This window comes from Antechinus flavipes, chromosome 1 (assembly GCF_016432865.1).
Source record: "Antechinus flavipes isolate AdamAnt ecotype Samford, QLD, Australia chromosome 1, AdamAnt_v2, whole genome shotgun sequence".
NCBI classification, from domain to species: domain Eukaryota; kingdom Metazoa; phylum Chordata; class Mammalia; order Dasyuromorphia; family Dasyuridae; genus Antechinus; species Antechinus flavipes.
Window position 1 is genome coordinate 615,996,822 of NC_067398.1, and position 24,355 is coordinate 616,021,176.

Consider the following 24,355-nt stretch of genomic DNA (forward strand, 5'->3'; position numbering starts at 1 on the left):
GCCTATTTTGCACTTAAAATTTTCATTTTACTGATATAGAAACCAAAACTTGGAGAAGTTGGGACTTGCTCACTGTCACAGAACTATTATGTGGCAGTAGGGCTTGGACTTCTATTTCCAAATCCATACCGCTTTTTAACCATATTACAGCTTAAACAGGACCAGAATGACCATAGTGTAGTAGAAAGCATGCTAGATTTGGAAGTAGGAAAACCACATTCAAATCCTGCTTCAGGCATCAGGATTTGAATCCAAATCATCATTTACTTCACTACACCATACACCATTCAGATTAGCTTTGTGACAATAGGCAATTACTCAGAAACTCATTTGTAAGATGGGGATAATAAATTTTCACTTCCTCCTTTATAGGAATGGTATAAGAAAAATCTCTGGCAACATGTTCTAGATGGGTTTTATGGTCATTATTAGTAGGAGCACAAATCAATTCTTATTTGTTTTAGGATCATTATAATGTTCTTCTCTAAAATGTAATTTTCTCTGGGAGCAGATATCTTGCGGGGCTTCTGGAGGCAGCCTTCATTTCAGTTCAGTGTAATCACCCCAAATGCAGCCAGGAGTTAAAGTCCAAATCCTTTATTGTCTCCTTCATAGTCTTGTCTCTTTTCCTTGTGCCCAGTTAGCTTTCTTGAAGACCTATCTCTTTCCTTGGTTCCAAGAGCTCCTGCCGCTAGTTCTTTGCCTCTGCCAGCTTTTGCCTCTAGGTTCCTCTGAATATCTCAGAATCCAAAAGTTTGTACTTCAGTCTCCAGCCACAACAAAAGTGGAAGATGGAATGAACCTGTCTCAGCCTCTGAGAGCTTCTAGTGTGCTTGTCCTTTTTGGCCCTGAGAGCTTCTTGCTTATATGCTGTACACTGAGTACAAACTAATCATTACATCGCTAGGAAACCATTATTTGTTATAGGATTAAATAAATGCTAAACTAGATTTAATCACTGTCTCCTCAATTCCACTTACTTAGCACCTTGTAAGAATCCTAACAGATCATAGAGTTAGAAATAGAAGAAATATAAAGATTATTTAATTTGGACATCCAATTTTACAGGTGGGGGAATTAAGGCCCAGGCACTAATTTTATATCTATTTAGACCTACCGGCACCTAAAAGATCATCTATATCCTAGTTTTAAAATTGTGGTTCACAATTCCATATGAGGTCCTATAACTGAATATGGGGGTTGCAAAATTTTTAACTTATTATCAGTAAATCTTTGATTTTTCTACCTATTTTATGTATCTATATACTTGGGCTCATGAAAAAATTTCTCAAGTGAAAAGGGGTCACAAAGTAGAAAACTTTTTAAAATTTATTAAAAAAATTTTTCCCAAGTTGCATGTAAAAAAACAATTTTTTTGGTTATACATGTGCATTCATTTTTTTTTTAAAACATATTTCCTTATGAATCATGTTGGGAGAAAAAAAATTGGAGCAAAAGGAAAAAACACAAGAGAAAAAAAAAACAGAAGAAAAAGAAAAAAAGTTAAATAGCATGTGTTGATTTACATTCAGTCTCCATAGTTCTCTCTCTGGATGTGGAGGCATTTTCTAGCTAAAGTTTGTTGGGATTGCCTTGGATCACTGAACTGCTGAGAAGAACCAAGTTTGTTATAGTTGATCACTGCACTATCTTCTTGTTACTGTGTACTATGTGCATTCCTGGTTTTGCTTGTTTCACTCAGCATCAGTTCATGAAATCTTTCCACACTTTTCTAAAATTGGCTTTTTTTTTCATTTTTAATAGAACAATAATATTTCATTATTTTCATGTACCATAACTTATTCGGCCATTACCCAATTGATAAGCATGTGATTAGGAAAAAACTTAAGACGCCCTGCTCTAGCTCAACCCTTTCTTTTTATACATGGGGAAACTGAGACTTAAAGAGGTAAGTTACTTAAGCTAGTAAATAAAATAGTCTGCATAGGAATCCCAATTTTCAAGATTGTACTTGGAATCAGGAAATCCTGAGTTCAAATCCTATCTCAGACATTCACTTTCTGAACAATTCTGGACAAGTCATTTAACTTTCCCTGGCTTTAGTGGCTTCATTTGTGAACGGATGTTTGGACTAGATCACTTTTCTTTGAGTTCTAAGTCTGATCTTCTAACTCTTAATTTTATATTCTTTCCCTTTTACAGTATAGCTTCCCTATACTGTACTACAAGAAAATTCAAGCCAAAGTCAGAGTCTGAAAAACACAACCAAAAAAAATGAATTTTTTTCTTTTTTTGAAAAGTGAAAATTTTAATCAAATGGTTATATAGTCAAAACAGTGGGCAGTGGGCATCTCTCTTCCCAAAGCTCCCTCCTGCTCTTGTGATGTGACAGGACGTTGCAGCACTATACAAAGAAGTGAGGATGCAGCAGGTAAAGTAAGAGAGTATCAGAGAGATATAATTTCCAAACCCATTCACACCCTGAGTCATATTGCCAATTTGTAAAGCTGTTGAAGATGAAAGGAATTCTAGAAATAGCCGGCATTCTCAGCATATGGAAGATAGCTGTGTTAGTTAATTTCATTAAAAACTTGCTGGCTCTTTGCTCCCCCCAAAGAACAATTCTTTTAGCGTGATTCCAAAAAAAAAATTACTGATTTTAATCAGAAGGTTACAGTTCATGCTAGGCTGGAAGAAAACATCACTTGGTACCAGTAAATGTTATTCCTAGGTTCATAGAATTTCAAGCTGGAACAGACCTTAGAGATTCTCTAATCTAATAATAATAGCTAACTTTTACATAATGCTTCAAGGTTTGCACAACACATTGCATACATTATCTCATTTCATCCTCACAAGAGCTCAGTGAGGGAGGCACTCCTCCCCCCATTTTACAGAAGAACATAATGAAGTTAGAGAATTGCTCCCAAATCATATAGTTAGTCAGTTTCAGAGATTGGGATTCTCCGCTTCCTTTTCACTGCACCTCAACGCTTCCACATGCCCTCTGGAGTTCTAATATGCACAGAGAGTGATGTACATAGGAATTAAGATTAAATAGAAAACCTTTGGTAGGGAAACTCCTTTACCTCTCCTGCCATAGAGCAGTAGCTCCCCTAGAACTTTAATTTAATTAAATTATTATTATTTGTTATTGTTGAGGCAATCGGGGTTAATTGACTTGCCCAGAATCACACAGCTTATATGTATTAAGTGTTTGAAGCTAGATTTGAATTCTGGTCCTCCTCATTATAGGGTTGGTGCTCTATCCACTGAACCATCTAGCCACTCTTGGAACCTTAATTTTAGAGAGTTGCTTGGGAGCACTGAGAAATTAACTGATTTGCTCATGACTACATATATAGTGTATGTCCGAGATGGCATCTGAGTACCAGTAAAGTCCTCTAGCCCTGAATTTATCATTCTATCGTTTTTGTCATGCTTGGACTTTTCCAGATCCAGACCATCTATATAGAGGTGAGAAGATCAGAAGAACACAAAACTAGCCCTTTTTTTCATGTGGCAAGCTTAGATATGATTGGTACAAGGGTCCTACTGTCCCTTCTGAACCTCCTTGTTCTTTCTTTCCACCCACAAACCTAATGCTTTTTTTAGGGAGATTCAGAAGGATAAGGTAGGCACTGGAGAGTGAGACATCCATGATCAAAGAGTGTATGGGGTAATCTCCCCTGAGATGTCCAAGTATCTGTCTCTGGGTCATAGCAATCAAATGAGTCTGAGTCTTCAATGTTGCTGTCCATGGTGAGCCTCCGACCTCCAGTTACATAGAGCTTGTCCCCAATCACCGTGGCCCCATGGTGCATCCTCCTGTCTTTCATGTCAGCACATTTCACAAATTTGTTGGCTTGAGGATCATAGGCAAGGAGCCTCCTTGTATAACCTGAGAATAGAGTAATGCATTGTTACCTTGGTTTTGTGCTCAGCCTTGTGTTACCATTTTTATCAACGACTTCGATGAAGACAGACATGCTCAGTAAGTTTGCACATGACACAAAACTGGGAAAGGTAACTAACATGGTGGACAAACAGGATCCCAAATAATCCTGCCAGGCTAGAACAATGGGCTGAATCTACTAAGCTGAAATTCAATCGGGAAAGACATGAAGTCATATATTTGAGTTTAAGAAATTGACTTCAAAAATATCAGATGGTTAATCAGCGGTTTGAAAAAGATCTAGGGGTTTTCAGTGACTATAAATGCAGTCTGAGTCAATAGTGTGATTTTGGTTCTTTTGGTATAAATCTTGTTTTTAGTTGTATAGAGAGCTTCCCTGTGAGGGAATAATTCCCTTTGTCAATGTGGAATGACAATCACTCTTCAACTTAAAGGCTTAGAGAGTTGTCTGGGATATAGAGAACTTAGGCACCATGCTTGGGCCCCCAGTCCAGTATGGATCAGGGATGAGATTTGAATCTAGGTCTTCCCAACTTTAAGTACAGCTATTTCCCACTCCATGCTATCTCTCTGTAGCCAGAAAGGCTAATGAAACAGGAGAATACTTTTGGGCTGTATTAAGATAACATTTCTCGAGAGTAAGGAGGAATAGTCCTATCTCTTCTGTTGTTCAGTCTTGGTTATCACATTTTAAGAAGGACAGTGATAGGCTATGGATTGTTCAGACAAGGGCAATTAGAATGGTGAAGGGATTTGAATTTGTGCCATATGAGGATTGCATGAATGGAATATGGGTTAAAAAAAAAGAAAAGAGAAAAAGAAGAAAAAAATCTTCTCTTAGAAAGAGACATGGGTGTACCAGATCTCTTCAAATACTAAAGGCTGGCATGTAGAAGAGAGATTAGGCTTTTTTTGTTTGACCCAAGAAAGCAGAATTAGAAACCAAGATCAGAAGCTACAAAGAGACTAATGTAAGATCTCTTTAAAGCCCTTCTTAACAATTAGTGCTAGCCCAACCTAGAAGACACTGCCTTGGGAGATGGTGGGTTCCTCATCCCTGGCAGTCTTTGAGCAAAATCTGACTGCTCATTTGTCAGGTGTTTTGTAGTTTTGCCTTCTTTTGGAGGCAAGAATTGTACTAAATGACAATCCTTTTAATTCTGAAATGCTGGAAATCTTAATCCGTTCCAGCTTTGGGAAATAGTCTGTAAAAAGCAAGGGACCAGGAGACAAAGATGGAAGGCTCTAGGCCTGTCTGGCTGGATCATAGAGAGCAGTCAGGGAAATGACATGGATCCAAGGACCAAGAGCTAACTCCAAAACCTTGCTCATATGAAATGGTCTCCATTTGAGAGGGCTTTAAGGAGCTCAAATGGCCAGTGAAACAATTTTGATTTCTTACTTTTTTTCTTCTAAAGTGTCAGCTCTTAAGGGACAAGAACCACAGTTCATTGCCTTGCTATGTATAATATATGTTACTTGATGACATGTCACCTAAAAGAGCGCCTTGCAGGCTGTGGGGTATATTAAGTCAGTGGTAAAAGTTCAAGTGGATTGAAATAATTATTAAAGGATTTTATTTCTGGCCATTGGATATAGTAAACATAGTACTTGATGGTTAGTTAGCTCTGGTTATTTAAAGTATAAACATATCTTTTTAACTCTGACATATTTATTTATTTTTGCTTTGGGAGGCAGGGGTAAGTGACTCATTCAGGCTCACACAACTAAGTGTCTAAGGCTGGACTTAAACACAGGCCCTCCTAATTCTAGTGCTGATGTTCTATTCACTGTACCACCTAGAACTGACACACTTAAATCTGTTCAAGAACAGGGAGCTGGTGTTTTCTCATCAATGCAATTTAATAATCTCCTTGATTGCTCGTTATTGTAATGAGAGAGAAGTCCCTTTAAAATTTAAAATCTAAACTAAACAAATTAACATGATATAGTGCTTTAAAGTTTATCTTTAGGAAAGCCCTCTAAAAAAGTGTTGCAAGTATTATTATTTTCATGATACAGATGAGGGAACTCTAGGAAGTATGTGTCAGGCAGGAATTTCAAGGCTAGTGCTCTTTCTAATTTCTTATAAGAAAGATAAATGATCAATTAGAATGGGATAACCCTTTTAATATTACTCTTCTATTACTATTCTGTAATGGAAGATCCAGATTCATAACCAAAGACTTTGGGTATGAATATGTGGGTGTACATACAAACTTACCTCCAACAATAATAATTTGGCCCCTAAGCACTACTGCTGGAGCACAGACATTCTTGATCATTCTGGTCTCCATCCTGAACCATGTGTTTCTGGAAATATGATAAACCTGTAAGAAAATATGTCAGGATCATAGCAATCAGAACACAGCATTGTTTTTAACTCATTGAAGTATATTTCTTATTCAGAATAAAAGAACAGAGGTAATATGATTCCAGGATGATCCCATGATACTTAAAGTTTAATCTTGATGTGGCCAAGAGTTTTTAAAAATAGTCCAATATTTCTGCATAACAAGATTTTATAGAATTGAGACCTGGATCATGTATAGTTGAACTCTTTCATTTTTAATATTTGGCCAGTCACAACTCAGAAACTTGTGACTTACATAAATAAACTTACATAAGTTTCAGAAATGGGGATCCTACCCTAATCTTCCAAAATCAAGTACAAATATAAATGTGGATGCTAGCTTCACTCTTGATTCTCTATTCTTTTCTGCTTCCATTCCAGCTTCCTTCTCACTCTAGAGATGCCTTTGCTTCTGTTATTTCCTCCTTTGATTGATGAAGAGATAACCCAAAGCAGTCATACTCATTTCTTTCTTGACTCTTCTTCCTCTTTAAATCTTCCTCACCCAACCCAACTTTTCAGCTTCTATGTGTTGTCTTTCCCCACTAGAAGATAAACTCCATGAGAGAAAGAACGGTTTTAGTTTTGTCCCTATTTATATTCCTAGCACTTAGCACAGTGCTAGCAGACAACATAGTAAGTACTCAGTAAATACTCACTTATCTATCTATATTTATATCTGTCTATCTTTCTATCTAATCTATCAACTATCTCTAGCTAATCTACTTACCTATTTAACCATCTCCTTATAATCCATCTCTCTGTCATCTCCTTCCCTCCCTCCCTCTCTCTTTCTTCCCTTCTCTTTCTAACAATCCTCCCCCCCCCCAATATTTTCTTCTCTCTTTAGAAATGACTTTGAAGGTCCCTTCATTTTATCATGAGGAAGTGATGCCCAGAATGTAAAGTGACTTGCTCAGGTTGACACACTTGGCAAATGCTAGAGCTAGAATAGAACAAGAGGCCTTGATTCCTTGTCCTGTTCTCCTGCCCAGTATTATACTGTTTTCTACTCCCTTTTATACCACATTCTACATTTTTCTAGATCATTAAAATATTTTCTTGGGAGTCTGATTGGTATAGCACTAAATAAATAGATTAGTTTAGGGAGTATTGTCATCTTTATTATATTCGCTCGGCCTATCCAAGAGTACTTAATATTTTTCCAATTATTTAAGTCTGATTTTATTCGTGTGGAAAGTGTTTTGTAATTTTGCTCATATAATTCCGGACTTTCCTTTGGTAAAGAGATTCCCAAATATTTTATGCTATCAACTGTTATTTTGAATGGAATTTCTCTTTGTATTTCTTGCTGTTGGATTTTGTTAGTGGTGTATAAAAATGCTGAGGATTTATGGGGCTTTATTTTGTATCCTGCAACTTTGCTAAAGTTATGAATTATTTCTAAGAATGCATTCCTCTTTAATAGGAAGTATAAAGACATATATTCCTTCTAGGTCAGTCTTTCTACCAGCTTCATGCTGGGTCCCTCTCATTTTTCAACATACCCTGAAGGCAAAAAAAGATAGTTTGAGTTCTATTTATTCTATTATTATTATATCTATTTATAAAATAGATGGGGTGGCCTTTGAGCCAGTTAATTTGAAATCAGAATTTGAAAATTAAAAGGCTCCTAAAAGGGACCATCTAATCTAGCCTGTACTTGAATGAGAATCTTCATTACAACATGAGTGCTCAGCCTTGTTCTGGAGACCTTTTATGAACAGGAATCCACTGCTTCTTGGAGTAGTTCATTCCACTTTGGGGTAGATGGGTGTAGTGCTTAGAGCACCCAGAGGAAAACAGAGACCTGAGTTAAAACCTGACCTTAGACACTAGTTGCATGATCCTGTTTGCCTCAGTTTCTTCATCTGCAAAATGAGCTGAAAAAAGAAATGACAAACCAGTTCACTATCTTAGCCAAGAAAACCCCAAATGGGATCATGAAGAGTTGGGTACAACTGAAAGTATTCTTATAGTTTATCAATCTGAAGCTTCAAGGGTTTCCAGAGGCCATTTAACACAGTCCATTTCCAGTTGGGAAATAGAAATAGAGAGTGGTTAAATGATGTAATGACATAATCTCAGAAGCAGAAGGTCCTTCACCTTAAGAACCGGGGCTCTTTGTACCACAAATCTAAACTTCTCTCCAAATTTTCACTTACAAATGATAAGAGGAGTTTTTACTTTTATTGAGAAAAAGTTTTTTTCTGACTAAATGAAGAGAAAAGAAAAGAATACAAGAGAAAAAAAGAGAAGACGGGCAATATTTTAGCAATGATTCCATGTAAGGTAAAAGTGAGAGCTCTGGTAGAGTTAGAGCCTTTCTCAGTCTCCATGTCCTCATATGGCAACTAGGAATAATAATATCAATTGCCTTAAAGTGATGTGATAATATGTGGAAAGGGTTTTGTAAGCCTTAAAGTGCCATATACATGTCAACTCTCCTCCTCCTCTACATTGTTATTAGACACACCTGTGAGATATAATGCTTATAGTGTCCCAACACAGCAGTTGGGAAATACTATATTAGCTAATTATTCTCTATATAAATTTTATAGTGTGAATTTCCTTTTTTAAAATAACAAAGGTAAGTAATATTTATATAGTGTTTAATTTGTGCTACATACTGTGCTAAACACTTTATAATTACTAACTCACTTGATCTTCATAACAACAAGGAAGGTAGTGCTATGTTTATCCCCATTTTTGCGGCTGAGGAAACTGAGGCAAGATGGAGGTTAAGTGACTTGCCTAGGGTCCCATAGCCAGTAAGTGTTGAGGTCAGATTTGAACTCACATCTTACTGATTCCAAGTCCCACTCTATCCATTGAGCCACCCAAATGCCCCATAAAAAGAATCCTAAATTGAAGAGAATCCATCAATAGTTTCAATGGCAACTTGGGGATTATCAATATGTTATAATTTTCATATGAATACACTTAATTATGGAAATATTTTACAAGTAGAATCTCTCTCTTTGGAAGACTTGATAGAATAATTTCATGTTAGTCCAAGATTGTATAAAAAAGACCCCATCTGAAGGTAGGAATATGCACTGGATGGAACTCCAGAAGTTTTCTCTTGACCTTTTGATTCAATGAATTGAGAAAGTAATAATGTGTTAGAAGAGTTGCAAAAGTAGTAAGGCAAACCACAATGTTGCTAATCATTTTTGGAGAAGACTTCAAAATACTCTTAGGAAAAGTTAATCTAGATTGTATTTTACCCAGGTGAGTAAATGCTGCCCTATCATTTTTTCTGAGACTGTATTGGATACAGTTTCATGAACATACTAATGATAAATATATATAGCTTTTTAAGGTTTCAAAATGGTATACATATGTTAACTCATTTGATTCTCATTTGAATAAATATTTTTTTCTGGACAATTTTAACCATTTCTTGGAAAGTAAGTAACAAGTTACCCTGAAGAAGAGAAGTCTTGTCATGGATTCTGAAGGAAATAGAATAGCTATATTTAATAGTCAAGGACTGGTAAGTGGAAAAGGGACAGTACAATTTCCATTTGTGTTGAGAGGGCAAAACCAAGAGATTGGGTAGAAGATGGAGAGGCAAATTTGGGCTCAATAGAAAGACAGATTCATTAACAATTAGAACTATTCAAACATAGATGAACTTTGTCAGAAGGAGATGAGTTACCTATTATTGGAAGTCATCAAGTAGAAGCTATTAGGGAAGTTGTAGAGGAAATTAGAGTGGATTATGAGCACAAAAAGAGTCACTATGACCATGTGGCTACCACAAAAGCTAATGTAATATAAGGTCTAGTGTCTAGACTAAGGGGGTAATAATCATGCTATACTCTGGTAATATGCTTCCATTCTGAGTGCCATATTTTAAGAAGGCTGTCAGTTAGTTTGAGAAGGTGTAGAGGAGGGCATTTAGGGTGGGATCCTTACTCTCGTTATTCCCACTAATGTTTACAAAATGCTTTACAAATATCACCTCACTCTATCCTCCCAATTACCCTAGGAAGTAAGTACTATTATTACCTCTATTTTACAGATGAACGGACTGAGGCATATGAAATCATGTCATATAAAAAACTGATTGAAGGAGTCAACTATGTTTAGCTTGAAGAACAGAAGTAGGAAATTATAAGTCTTCTAGTATTTGAAGAGTTATCAAGTGGGAAGAGGAATTTCATTTATTATTTATGTGTTTGTTTGTTTGTTTGGGGGATTCCTTAGCACTGGAGGATTTCAAGCAGAGAAGAGACATACGTTGATCTTGTCTGTCATAACTGGGTCTCTTATTCAGGTAAGAGTTTAAGTAGTTGACCTCTGAGGTCCTTTCCAGTTCTGAGATCCTGTAACCTTATAGTGTCAGCCATTTTCCCATGTGGAACTTAGCAAGAGCATCTAGCGGTAGAGTCAGGAGCAAAGCTTGGGTTAATATGACAGGAATCTGAATAGCAAACCCCACTCAATGTAAGTTTTGAAGGCCAATACCCTGTTTCCCAAACCAAACCCCACAGTTGTGCTTAAAAATCCCAACCTGCTTCATCAAGTAACTCTAAACATTCATCTTCAATATGTTTGAATGAGTGAAATTCCCATTTCAGAGCCAGGGCTAAGAAGCCAACAAAAGCATCTGAACCTACTACTTTAAAATTTTTTTCCATTACTCCAACTGAAAACAGCCACATGCATTATACTTCTTGGCCCTGTGGTTTGTTTGATTGTATCATTTAATTTTTGAAAGGGTAGCATGGATGATTCAGAGGTCTTCAGGGTGATATTGTGCTCTTTTCTTCTTTGCTGAGCAAAGAGAAGACCAAATCTCAAATCTCTTTCTCTCCCTGTGGGAAAGTAACAGAATAGGGGAAGAAGGATGATCAAAGGGAATGGGTTGGCTATGAGAGGAGGTGCCCTTCAGACTCCCATGGCATCACGTAGGCATGGGATGCCATGAATAGGGGATAAAAATTCCTCATTACACCTGCCTTCTATAGTTACAGGTTGGAGAAAACCAGAGGTGATGCCATCTGTTCATCTAAATGAAACAGAGTTTGTAAAAGTCTGTTGGTAATGGGGAAGTAATCAGCATGAGGATTAGCTAAGAACAGGCTAGACAAAGGATGAGTCAGTAAAGTATGAGTAATAAGAAAAATAAAGCTTGTTAGTTAAGATCAAGAGTAGGAGGGGAGCATTTCGGAGAGGTGAACTTAGAATAGGCACCTATGAAGAACCCATTCAGACAGACTTCCTTATGTGAGAACCAGGGAGAGAGAACAATCATTTCAGATTGTTAGGGAACTGACTGGGATTTCAGTTGTGTGAATTCAAGGGAAAGAGAGAGATGGAAAAGAAGCTTTAAAAATACCTGTTTTCTCAAAAGTCAAAATTTAGAGATAATCTAAGGAAAAAGCTCTTGGTAAGCTTAAGAGGAAATGTAGTGGAAAGGGTGCCAGATTTAGAGTCAGCTAATCTGGATTCAAATCATGGCTTGGATACTTACTAGCTGTGTGACTTTGGGCAAGTCCTTTCAACTGCCAAGTCTGTAAAAATTATCTGTAAAATGAAGGATTTGAATTAAATGACATTTAATGTCTTTTCTAGCTTTAAATCTATGATTCTATGATCTATGGACGGCAGCCAGATAGCACAGTGCATAGAGTGACAGGCCTGGAGTCAGGAAGACTAGTTTTCCTGAGTTCATATTAGATCTTACTAGCTGTGTGGTCTGGGCAAGTCACGTCCCCCTGTTTGTTTGCTTCAATTTCTTTATTAGTAAAATGAACTATTGTGGCAAACATTATCTTTGCCACAAAGAACCCAAATGAGGTCACAGAGACAAGAATAAAAACAACAGAACTGAATGGTCTGTATGATTTCACAAAAAATGAAGGTAGAAACAGGAAGAATTAGGAAGAGAAACCAGTTTTATCTCTTACCCATCTTTCTACTTATTATCCAGGAACAGAAATCAAATCCATACAACTACAACTGGAAAAAAATGACCATTTGCCATTTTCCAGTTTCACTCATCCTCTCTGTGACTGTCTAGGACAAAGTTCTCTTCCTTAGCCATCATTCCCTAGTAAATGCTGTATCCCAATAGTAGAATGTAAGCTTCATCAAGTTAGAGACTTCATGTTTCTTTTGTCACCTAAGAGGCTAGCATAGTGCCTAACACATATTAGGCACTTAATAAATGCTAGTTGATTAATTGAATCTGAGGAACCAGAGGGAGAAAGACCTTGGCTGGGAAAGGACTCATTTGCTTATCTGCATATAGTCAATGCTCCCTAATGATTCATAGATATAGTAAAGTGTTTCCCTGGTCTTGAATGGTCTTACTGGTGACTTACTAGTGATACGGGGGAAATAGGGGAAAATAAAGGAGCCGGGTCCCAAGGCCATTTTTGAAAGCTTTGACTGGGTTTGCAGGTGATAGAATGGGAAGCCTTAAGTAGCTCAGGACAATGTACTTATAGGCAATTCAGCTTTTTAGGACAGGGTCTACCTGCAGAGTAGTTAATAGAAGATTCAACTTGATATGTAATGAGCTACTCAGGCAGGGTTCAAACATGTCAGTGATTAGGGCAAACACCCCACTAGGAAAAGAGAATCTCTTCTCAGAAAAATGGGGACTGAAATGACATTCAAGCAAGTGTTAAATCCAAAGATCAGGCTGTGTCAGAACTGAGTTTCTTTGAAACATCAAGATTCAAAGAGTTGAAAGAGTCTGAAGCAGAAAATCAGCTAGAGGAATAAAAAATAGAGCTCGAGGCCATCACTGGGTCAGGAGGTAAGACACAAGGGGAGAAGAGGGACCTGACCTATTTTTCTAAACCTTTCATAGGAACTGCTTACGTTCCAGTTCCCAACTCATGCTGATAGGTTGGAGGTACATGAACTGGCTCTTCCATATCTCCTTCTGATTTAGCTAAGACTGTCAGGTTGTGGTCTTGGACATCATCCCCCTCCTCAGAATTTCTCACCAGAACTTTAGGCTATGATATGATATAAATGGAAAGTTCCTGTCAATTCCAGTATATAATTATGGTCTGACTCCCATCTTTTATTCTCAGATCTGTGTCCATGGTCTATCTAGCCTCTCAGAAGGATGTAAATGCACCGACTCTTCCCCAGTTTAGGTCATCCTGCCTTCATATAGGACAGGAAACTCACTAGAGCTGTCAGAGGCCTATTGCTGGAAGATCAGCTTCAGGAGGTCTGAGATTTCAGGGTGTGAAATTTTAGTCTTTTAAAAGGGCTTGTTAAGATGAAGAAGTGACCGTTATATACATTTAGGATTCAGTGATAGTGTGTCTTGCCCACAGACCAAGAATAACAATGACCTGCTGCAAAGAATGCACAAACTTATGTGGCCACTGATGGGCAGGAGGAGATTCTGAAAATTATCTAGGTTGTTGTACTCAGTGTGGGCAATGATGAGATCCCACTCTCCCTGAGAAAGTGTCTCCAAACCTCAAAGGCATTCTTAACTCTGAGCCAACCTTTCTCTCAATCAATCAATAATAATTAATGACTCCCTCATCAGTGGAAGAGTTGGTGCATAGATACCCATCTGAGAGGCTAGATGTAATAGTATAGCATGCTACAATATAGTAATGGAAGAGTATAGCATAGTATAATATAGCAGAGCACAGAGAAATATAGTGAGTATAGTTTTCTTCTATAGTTCACTATAGGTTGGTTAATGTCTGTGCAGGGCTGAGAAAACAAAGGAAGGTGGTATGGACTGTAAGACCCATATGATGACATCAGATACAGTGGAGTAGTCCCCACTAGGAATAGTTTCTATGATTCTCAGTATATCATATAGGTAGGAACAGAGATAAACTAGTTCTTTGGGTTAAACGTACCTTCCTTTGCCTCTGAAATTTATTGGAGAGCTTTTGTATTATACCAGAAATAGAGGTTCTGTTAGGTCGGAAAGCCTGGAAATAGATAGGATGGAGCTTCTTGAATATGAAGAGTTACAGAAGAGCTTCTGAAGAGACAGGAGTCTCTCCCTCACTGCAGAATGAATCTACTTTGCAAGAATCTGTTTGTGCTCTCTGGCAACTATCACATGTTTTAGGAACTCTACCTTCTTCTGAAATCAGCATTTTTTTCAATTTGGCAAGTAGTTGCTTGTGGTGTTAGGTGCAAGAGAATCGCTTAGATCAATTCTGAGTGCTAGGCAGGAACCCAGGAGTATATGCATGAGTACATGCTGCCACTCCCTGTTGAGGAAATCTTAAAATACCAATTTCATGAACTTACACTAATAAGAAGTGGCAATGCACAAACCAAGAAGCATCCATATCAATGACAGTCTGGCTTCTGTTCATTTTCTCTATGCATCCAGAGTAGTTTGTAGAAGTGCAATTTTTTTATGTACCATCATCTCTGCTGTTTTATATTTCTGGCTACTGATGAAATAGGTAGATCTTATGAGATAATATAGGTAAATTATTATATATATATATGTTACTATTATATGGTATAGGAAATGGCAAACTACTCAGTATCTCTGCCAAGAAAACCCTTAACAGTGATCATAACTGAAATGACTTAATGACAATAGAATTATTGTTGTGTTGTGGACTTAAGAGCCAGAAAGACCTAGGATAGAATGCCACCAGATTCACCTATTAGCTGTCTAATTCTAGTTTTCAAAATTCCTAAGAGGGATCTGGAATGGTCAGTGATCAAGCTGGCTGTGATTGGGTCTCCTAGAAGTAAACTTGATCATTCTATTGAATGGAATATGTAAGGATAATTTCTCTTTTGTAACCAAACTAAACATATCTTAATGGTTCTGCCACAAGGGAGGGAGCCTGACTTAGGAGTCTTAAGGAGCAGGGGGATATATTGCTTAATGGCAGCCAACAGATTCTCAATATTATTGGGAAGAGAGGAGAAATGAGGGCTATCCGGGTTGAACACCTGACTTTTTCCAACTCAGATCTGCAGTGGATTGGTCTTCTTGGTCACTCATTGTGTCCAGTATGAAATAGGTTCTCAGATTGTTTCCATAACCACTGGGACAGAATAGGAAGTCTGGGATATTTATCTTCTCTGGAATATCATATTTGGGATATTTATCTTCTCTGGTCCACAATAAAGTTCATAAAATTCAAAAAGACCCTTAAGTCTACCATAACTGATGGCAGAACTGGGTCCTAAATATTCCAGGGTCCTGACAGTTTGATCTCAAATGTAAGAAATAGTTAAGTGTTGGGAAGGATATTAGGATGAGGGATGGTACAGCTTAATGGGAAGTGTAATGGATTTGGAGACAGAAGACCTTGAAGGAGTGGCCTGCTCTGCCATTTATTACTTGTGTGATCTTGGGCAACTTACTTAACCTTTTTGGAACTTTTTTTCCTCATCTGTAAAAGAGGGTGGTATACTAGATGGCCTTTAAGGTTACAGTCTTACAGCTCTTGATCCATGACTCCAATGAGAGATCTTATTATCCCTTCTTCTAGCGGCAGGAATGAACGGGATATGATACACATTGATTTATCTCAGTTCTCTTCCACTGTTAAATGGACTCTCAAAGATAGACTGGAATAGACAGTAGAAAGGACTTCAGCTGTCACTAAATGCAGATATTAAAACATACACATTCCCATATAAGCCGGGGCTAAGTTGGTAGCAACACTTTTTCCTATTGATTCATTTCAGATTGGGGAGGGAATCATCTAAAAACTGACCTACCCAGGCAAGAGGATTACTGCTGAAGACTGACTTAGAGTCAAGAAGGAGTTGCATATTCTATCAGCATTCCTTCTTCTGCTGGAGTCAAGTCATTGGTTAGCAATCTTGGGTCTAAACAGATATGGGATGGGGAGTGTTTCTGAATTCCTAAAGGAAACCCTCAAAATTGTCCATTAAAGGGCTATTTTCAGTGACCCAGCAGGCATTCTGCCCTGTTGGCATGCTACCAGGAAAACTCCATTGGCCTGGACTTTGGGAAATGCTCAGGGGAGGAGGTCCAAATAAGCAAGGAACCCTGGAATATCCTCATTCCCATCTCTTGAAAGAACCTGGGGCATTCTAGGAACTGTCAGGGAAACTGGTACCGATACAGCTCAAGCCAATTCCTTAAAGTGGCAGATGCATCTTGCAGAGCAGCCATTTCCTCAGAAAACTGTATTGTCACCAAAGTTCCAGAGTCTCTGGAATCTCCTACCAGAGAATTTTCAATATGGCTCTAATGTTGCAGCCATAGGTTCTCTGCCTTTGGGTCTTGACCACCTGTAATATCCCTGCTGCCAGTGCTGTAGTTAGGAAGAGCACCAGGGTTGGAGAGGCTGATGAAGATGGGCTGAGGATACTAATTGAGAAAAGTCATGAGACCAGGCAAGGTTGGTGCTGGTGCTCCTTTGAAATGCCCAAATCCAAAGGGGTAAAAACCAACGCAGGAAAGTGGTTATTGGAGCAAAAATCCATGCAAGATTCCGAAGAAGGTAACTTTGTTTGATTCAACCTGTAGCCCCAAAGCTTCTGCCTTTTTTGTGATTGTGTGAATTTCCTGTCCTGACCCTATAGTGATAATGTCTATCTGGTCAGTTTTTTGGTGTATGAATATCATCCTCTATCCTCTTGAGGTGCTCATTTTGCTTGACTTGATTGGGCTCCCACGAGATATGTCAGGCAGCTATGATGCATAACAGATTTTGTCTATCCAAGGCTATGAAAGTAGTCAATTTAGGAAAGTTTTAACAAGGAAACATATTATTCAAAGGAAAAAGATGGGTTTCCATACACTTAGCTGTTTCTTGAAGCATTGTCATCCTCAAATCATCAACAGTAGCTGATATCCTCAATCCTTGAAAGCCCCAAAAGGATAATCCCATCTCCCCTCTTTGAATTATTGATATTAGGAGAAGTGAACATAATAGAAATGAACATCGCTTCCAGCTTAAGTGTTCCTGACATTTCACTAGAGTATAGAAGTTAGGGAGGAAATTCAACCTAGACTGTGAGAAAGTGTCAGTTATTATTTCAATCAACTAAGTCATTACACCCAGTAGGATGAAAAGAATTATGGACTTGGGTTCAAGTTCAGGCTTTGTTATTTACTTGATCCTGGGAGAGTCATTTCACTTCTTCTCATCTTCAGTTTCCTCACCTGTAAAATGGGCTAATCATTATATCTCCTACTTTAATGGCCTACTGTGAGGATAAAAGGAGATATATTGTATGGAAAGCATTTTATAAGTATAAAGTATTATATAATGTTAGTTTCTGAGTTTGTATCTGATTAGCCTAGGTTTCTAATGAATAAAAAAAATGGTTAAAGATGCTGATGGAAAATGGGGAGAAAAAACCTTTTAACATTCTAAATGTTTTAGCTTTATTAATTAATCTTCTCTGATGGCAGTTAATGTAAGAACAATCTTTTATCACCCATTTCAAATCTCAGTCTTGGGGGTATTATCTAACTACCATGCCTAGAACTGAATGTTCTATGCTGGAAAGAAAATTGAATTTGAAAGTAAAGGACCTGGCTTTTAGTTAGTTACTTCCTGTATGATTTTGAGCAAGTCCCTTAAAATGTCTGGGTCTGTTTCTACACTTGGAAGATAAAGGGGTTGAACCAGACGATCTAATTCTCAATCCATGTATAACTGATTTCTTTTTCATCGTTTATTATCAGTAGATTTCAGAAGCAATTAAGTGACACAATGGATAGAGTGTTGGGGTTAAAGTCAGCAAAACTCAAGTTCAAATCCAGTTTCAGATAGTTCCTAATTTTGGCCTTGAGTGTGAGAAATGATTCATTTGACCCTTTCTCTCCAATCAGTATCAGTCAGTTTGTTATAATTCCATAGAGGTAGTGATTATAAGTTATAATTAGGCCCCAGAGCCTGAACTGTAGATTGTGAGTTTACTTTACAGGAAGCTAACTAGAGGTCTTCTACCCTTTTTCTTCCTTGTTATGATGACCAAGCCCAGTATGGCAAAGGTGACTAAATAACATGGAAAGTCCCCCAACTTATTTTTATATCTCTGGGTCACTCTCTCTTGACCAACATGAGCAAAAGATCATCGTATGATCACTTAGTCAGTGGAGATATTCCATCCAACTGGAGACTCCCCTACTGATATGCCATTTTTTTGGTTGATACATCATTTTTAGCCCTCAAAGCAATATCTATTAACCAATGGGATCCTGTATTTTGTGAAGCCCCTTTCAAGTATCACATCTAGTATCAAGTCTCGAGGAAGGGGTTATTTCAGTTCATGAGGAAGATGTAAGGTCCTTTTCATTAGAAGGGGAAATGGACTCCTTAATAAAATGCCAATGGATCAATTTTTTTTATTGTAGGTTGGACAATTTTAAACTCTACATGGGCAAGTCACTTAACCTTTCTCAACATCAGTTTCCCCTTTTGCAAAATGGAGATGAGAGTACCTACCTTCCAGTGTTGTGAAGATAAAACAAAATATGAAAAGCATATCACCCTCCTTAAAGAACCCTATAAATACTAGGTATCTTTATTATTTGGCATTTATGGCTGTCTTATATTGCTAATTATTTTTGCCATATATGTAGGTATATCTGGTTGCTTGTTTTCTTTTGTTCTTAGTCAAGATACAGTGTATCCGACTGTGGCTGATCAGACCAATATGAGCTCAGAAGACTTTACCACAGTTTGGGCACAAATAGTCCATGGGAACAATTGGGGTGGATTCTCTAAATTTGTGCATCTCACATTTCTTTTGGGCTACTTCAATTCTGTTTTACTCAGAGCACAGCTCCTTTTCTGATGAGGGCATGCTAAGGTGGACTGTCCTGTATCAGTTTCTCCCATGTCGTGGAATCAAATCCAAAGTTCTTCAGAGAAAACTTGAGAATGTCCTTGTATCACTTTATATACCCACTAATATATATTTATGTGCTGGGCTCCCATTAAGTACAAAGTGTTAATAGGAGTTGCAGATACAAAGTAGCATATGATACAATGGCTTTTCTCAAGGAATTTATGATTTCCCTGGAAGATTTTTTAAATGTGCTGATAGAGATTTCATGGTGTAGTACATTGAGTACTGGACTTGGAGATAATATCTGAGTTCAGATCTCATGTCTGACACTTACAAGTTTGGGCAAGACACTTAATATTTCTAAGCTTCAGTTCCTCATTTATAAAATGAGGGGGTTGGACTCAAAGACTGCTAAGATTCCTTGTAGCTCAAGCCTATGAACTTAAGACATATATAATCTTCACTTTGAAACTCAGTGGAGACACTGAATTTGGAATCAGTGTCTGCCTTCAAAAAACTTGTAATCTGATTGGGAAGATTGTGTGTGTGTGTGTGTATGTGTGTGTGTGTGTGTGTGTGTGTGTGTGTGTGTGTGAATGTGTACACACACATATACAGGGCATAGAGAGGTGATTATATCATATATGCTATAAACATATTTGATGTCTTTCCAATTAGAATGTGAGTTCCTTGAGGGTAAGCATCCTATGTTATGCTACTTTTCATCCCCAATAGCCACTAGTGCTTTGTGTGTGTGTGAAATTGATTGAAACTCACTGAAAGGCAAAAGTCTTTTTTTTTTTAGTGACATCAAATGATATTTAGAAAAATAAATATAGAGCCTTGTAGTAGACAGAATTCTGGACTGGGACTTGGGTTCAGATCCTGTCTCTGATACTTGTTGGTTGTGTGAGTATGGGCGAGTCACTTAGTCATTATAAGTCTCAATTTTTTTTATCTGTAAAATGGGGATGATTATACTCAGTACTTACAGTCTCTCGTAGGACAGTTTGTAAGGATCAATTGAAGTAGTATATGTAAGTTTGTAAGGCTCGGTATAAAGCTTATATATATAGCCTTAAGGTGCTATATAAATGTCTCATGTATTTATAAAAGTTGCTAAGAATAAGTTTACCTGTATGAGTCGTACAGGATTTTGCATAATGTCTTCTCCTCCAAAAAGATAGAGTCTTTGGTCTTTCACAGCTACTGCAGGATGAAGGACAGCTACAGGCATGCTGGCCACGGTCTCCCAGACATTGTAGATGCTATTGTACCTCTCCATGGAACTCATTGTCTCCTGGTTTTCGCCAATTCCTCCAATGGAGAAGATGTAGTTCTTATAGGCTGCACTTCTGTGGGAGTATCGCGCCACCAGCATAGGTTCCCCCAGCCTCCACTGATTGAGTTTTAGGGAGAAGATGTAAACATTGTGACTGACTTGCTGCTTCCCCACTCCCACAGACATGCCCCCCAGTATGTAGGCAGTGCTATGCAAGGTGACTGCAGAGGCTTTGTAAAGGCGAGCTGGCAGCTTGGCAAGGCACTGCCACTGGCCAGTCTTCTCGTTGTATAGCAGAACTTCCCTGGTGGTTTGCTGATTGTCCTTTCTACCTCCCAACAGGATGAGGAAATCCCGGTGAGAATCTCTCCGGGGGACATGCCATAGTGGCTTGAGGTCTGGGCTGCCAGTGCCATACAAAGAGAACACTTGTCTCCTCACCATCTCCAGGATGGCTTGACATGCTGGTGAAGACTGAAGGAGAGAGTCGTTGACAATGAAGTGGAAGAAGAAGGTCGGGTGGACATATTGAAGCCTGACTTTCTTGAATAGTTCTTGGATATATTCTTTCCGGGCCTGGAGGTCATGCCTGATCCAGACCATCAATGTTTCGAACACTTCTTCTTCCTCACCACAGAGTTTATCATCTCCCAGGTAGTCACTCAGTTCCAAGGGACATAGCTCCTTTAAGTCTTCTGATAAGGATACTTCTGGGAAACACCTTAGAGCCATTGATCTGGCTTTCTGTTTGAGGCTCTCACAACTCAAATTGTCAGAGAGTCTGATCATACTAAGGCAGTTGTCAGGGGTTAACTGCTTCTGAAGATATAACGAACAGGCTTCAAAAAGTCTAAGATACTGCAACATGGATGCAGCCTCCATCAAATGTAGGACATTCTCTGCAGTGATGTGAACTTCCCCAGTGTACACATACAGGATGATCTGGTGCAAAGTATTAGCATCAATGCCTTTCAGATCAATTTTGGCCTGAGTACTCTCTCTGAAGTTGCTGCAGAACATTGCCTGGAAGTAAGGGCTGCTGGATGCCAAGACATTTCTGTGGCAGGGGACTTCACAGTTCCCAATGCATATAGTCACATCAATCAGGATCCTTTTTTGTCTTAAGATATTCAGCTGCCTCAAGAGATCAGAGGAGTAGTCCTCATCTTTGAAAAGCAGACCCTCAGGTGACTCCCCATCCATCTTAAAGCAATGGATTGCTACAAAGTCGAGTCTTGATATCTTGCCTAGGATATTCAGCTGCGGGTGAATCAAGGCAGACCATCTATGTCTGTCTCAATCTCTTGAGCCTTGTAGTTTTCAGTATAAATATTGATTAGCAAAGATGGGGAAATAAAAATCACACTGTGTCTAAATCCCTGAAATTTACTGGTTTATTTTTTTATCTCTTGTTATTTGCTTGTTATTGTCATAGCCAAAGTGAACAAATCAATCAGAACTTGGAAGCTGGGGTCTTCTGCTAATCTGGCAAAAAAAATGTACAAGTTGCCAATTATTTGACTGCCTGGGGCTAAAATGTTAATCTAAACCATCTCAGAATTATAGAACGTTAAAGTTGGAAGAGAATGTACAGATCATCTATCATAACTTCCTCATTTAACAGAGGATAAAACTGAGGCTTTGGGAGAGAAAGTGATTTGTACAAAGTCACACAGACAATAAGTAGTAGAGCCATGACTTGAATACATATCTCGACTCCAAACCCTAAGGCTCTTTCCCCACAGTAAGGTAACAGTTAATTTCATCTTGCACACTAGAAGTACTTTTTTTTTTTTTTCATGGTTTTCAACAGATTTGTCATCCAGCAAATGCATGCATCTCTTCCTGGGTCTTAATCATTCCCCAAACATGTAATGCTGGCAACTCTGCTCTCCGGTAACGATAAACTCACTGAAGAAATTAAATGAGAACCTTGCTTTTTTTTTTTTTTTTTAAATCATGACTTCTTGTTGCCTCCCCACCCCCAAACTCCCTTTTTGGCTAATGTGATAAATAAATAACAAAAGACTTTGATGTTTTTGGTGACAATTGACAGTTTCTACCTGCAGGGTAATTGAACGATAGAGATATTTACCTTTTGCTTTTTGCCCCCGGCATCCACTGACTCCTGAGCCGTTTATGCTCCCTTGAGATTTTCCATCATTAGGACATAAGTGAAATTGTAAACCCAAGACTTTCCTTCAGCTGGCAAGTGATTTATACAGGGCGATTTCAGGATTTGTTTATTCTGACGTTATTTTCACTGCCTTCAGGAGCTTTGTGAAAGAACTACTGGGCAGAGAGACATTGTATACATTCCATGACTAAGAATAGTTGCATATGTACTTTCCACTGTTCTCACATGTGACTTTCCAGTTGCCTTTTGCAACAAGTTGAGCTGGGCTGGCATGAGGCACGCATGCCCAGGGGATGTTTTGCTGGCTAGTGTTTACATCAATAAAAATAGAGCCCAAGATGAAGCTTCTCTTTTATAAAAGACCTTGCTGCCCCCTTGGAATATCCTGAGGCCCTTCTCCTGAAAGTGCCTGGGAATTTGAGAAGTCTGTAAATAGGCTTCAGGGCTTCCAATCACCAGCTTTCTTCAAAGCCCAGCTCAGGTGCACCCAGGTTTGAGGCCTTTGTCATTCTCTCAGTGATTGATTAGCCTGTTTTCTCACTGGAAATTGCTTTGTGTATACTTTGCACATTCTTGTTTGTGAACATGTTGTATCTCTCCATGTCCCAGTAGACTTAAGCTCTTTGAGGGCAGAAACCAGTTTGCTTCCACTTTTGTAAACCTGTTTAGCATAGTGTTGAAAAAATTGTTCTTTTCTTTCCTTTTTATTTATTTATTTTTTTGGTGTGTGTGAGGTAATTGAGGTTGACTTTCTCAGGATCACACAGCTAGGAAATGATAAATATTCGGTCCTCCTGACTCCAGGGTTGGTGTTCTTATCCACTGTGTAACTCAGGGTCCCCCCAAATTAATAATATAATTATTAACAATAGAAATTTAAAAAAAATAATTGTTTTATTTTTCTAGTCATACATGTATATTAACTTTTAAAATACACATTTCCTTATGAATCATGCTGGAAGAGAAAAATCAGAACAAAAGGGAAAAACCACGGGAGAGAAAAAGAAAAAAAGAAGTGAACATAGCATGTACTGATTTACATTCAATCTCCATAGTTCTTTTTCTGGATGCAGATGGTGTTTTTTATCCAGAGTTACTGGGATGGCCTTGGATCACTGAACCACTGAGAAGAACCAAGTTTTTCATAGTTGATCATCGCACAATTTTGTTGTTATTATGTACAATGCATTCCTGGTTCTGCATGTTTCACTCAGCAATGATAGAACGTTCTAATGCCAAATTTTAGGGACTGTCTCTCCCTAAAATGTCAAAATTTTAGCAATATCCTTGACTTCCTACTCTTAATATATTTATCCTTGATTTGGTTGAGCTGAATCATACCTTTAGTCCCCACATCCTGAGATCTTGTGGGTAAACTTGGCTCAAACTGGATCTAGATCTTTCTTATTCTTTCCCCTTTCCATTGGGATTCATGGCATGAAGTGCAAAATAACCAGAATGAAATGGCTCTCCTTTTCTGAATTGCCAAGGGCTGCTAGGGTCTCATGACCAAGTCCTGTTACCTCATGGCTTCTCCCCTTGCTCTCCTCTTAAAATTATAAAAAAAATTTTCATGGGTCTCTTTGGTTGGGAAATCTATTGAACACCTCTCAGGGAGGTAGATTTGGTATCCTGTTATTTCAACTAAAGGTGCTGTAGTCTTTAACTCAGGTTTTTTTTTTTTTTTATTTCAGGACTTGACAGCACTTTATTCACTAGTATGTACTTGATAAGTGTTCAGTTGTTAGACTGAATTCAGCATCTAATATTCCAAGAGTCTTTGCACTGAACTTTTGAGTGTGGATAGTGAATCTGAGAAAAGACAGAACTGAAGGAAACTGGGCAACTGCTGTCTTGAGGAACCAGTGAGATGAGTGTTTCCCAATGGTCCTGGTGGCAATGTCTTTGAGATCCCTTATGTCCTTTTGGAAAGTTTAGGCATAATGA

At 38.2% G+C, this 24,355-nt stretch overlaps 1 protein-coding gene across 3 annotated transcripts; it reads right to left on the minus strand.

Annotated features, from left to right (window-relative positions):
• Positions 1-2,240: 2,240 nt before the first annotated feature.
• Positions 2,241-22,599, minus strand: KLHL38 (kelch like family member 38). Of its 3 annotated transcripts, XM_051971057.1 has the most exons (4): positions 22,367-22,592; positions 20,125-21,756; positions 6,102-6,207; positions 2,241-3,862 (listed from the first exon to the last, which is right to left on the minus strand). In XM_051971057.1, the coding sequence occupies exons 2-4, from the start codon at positions 21,472-21,474 to the stop codon at positions 3,573-3,575; spliced, it is 1,746 nt and encodes a 581-aa protein (XP_051827017.1). In that variant the 5' UTR covers positions 21,475-21,756; positions 22,367-22,592; the 3' UTR covers positions 2,241-3,572. The 3 variants fall into 3 exon arrangements, with proteins under 3 accessions (XP_051827017.1, XP_051827016.1, XP_051827018.1); XM_051971056.1 differs by having other exon boundaries at positions 20,125-22,592; XM_051971058.1 differs by lacking the exon at positions 2,241-3,862 and adding an exon at positions 11,716-11,768 and having other exon boundaries at positions 6,112-6,207; positions 20,125-22,599.
• Between the last annotated feature and the right edge of the window lie 1,756 nt (positions 22,600-24,355).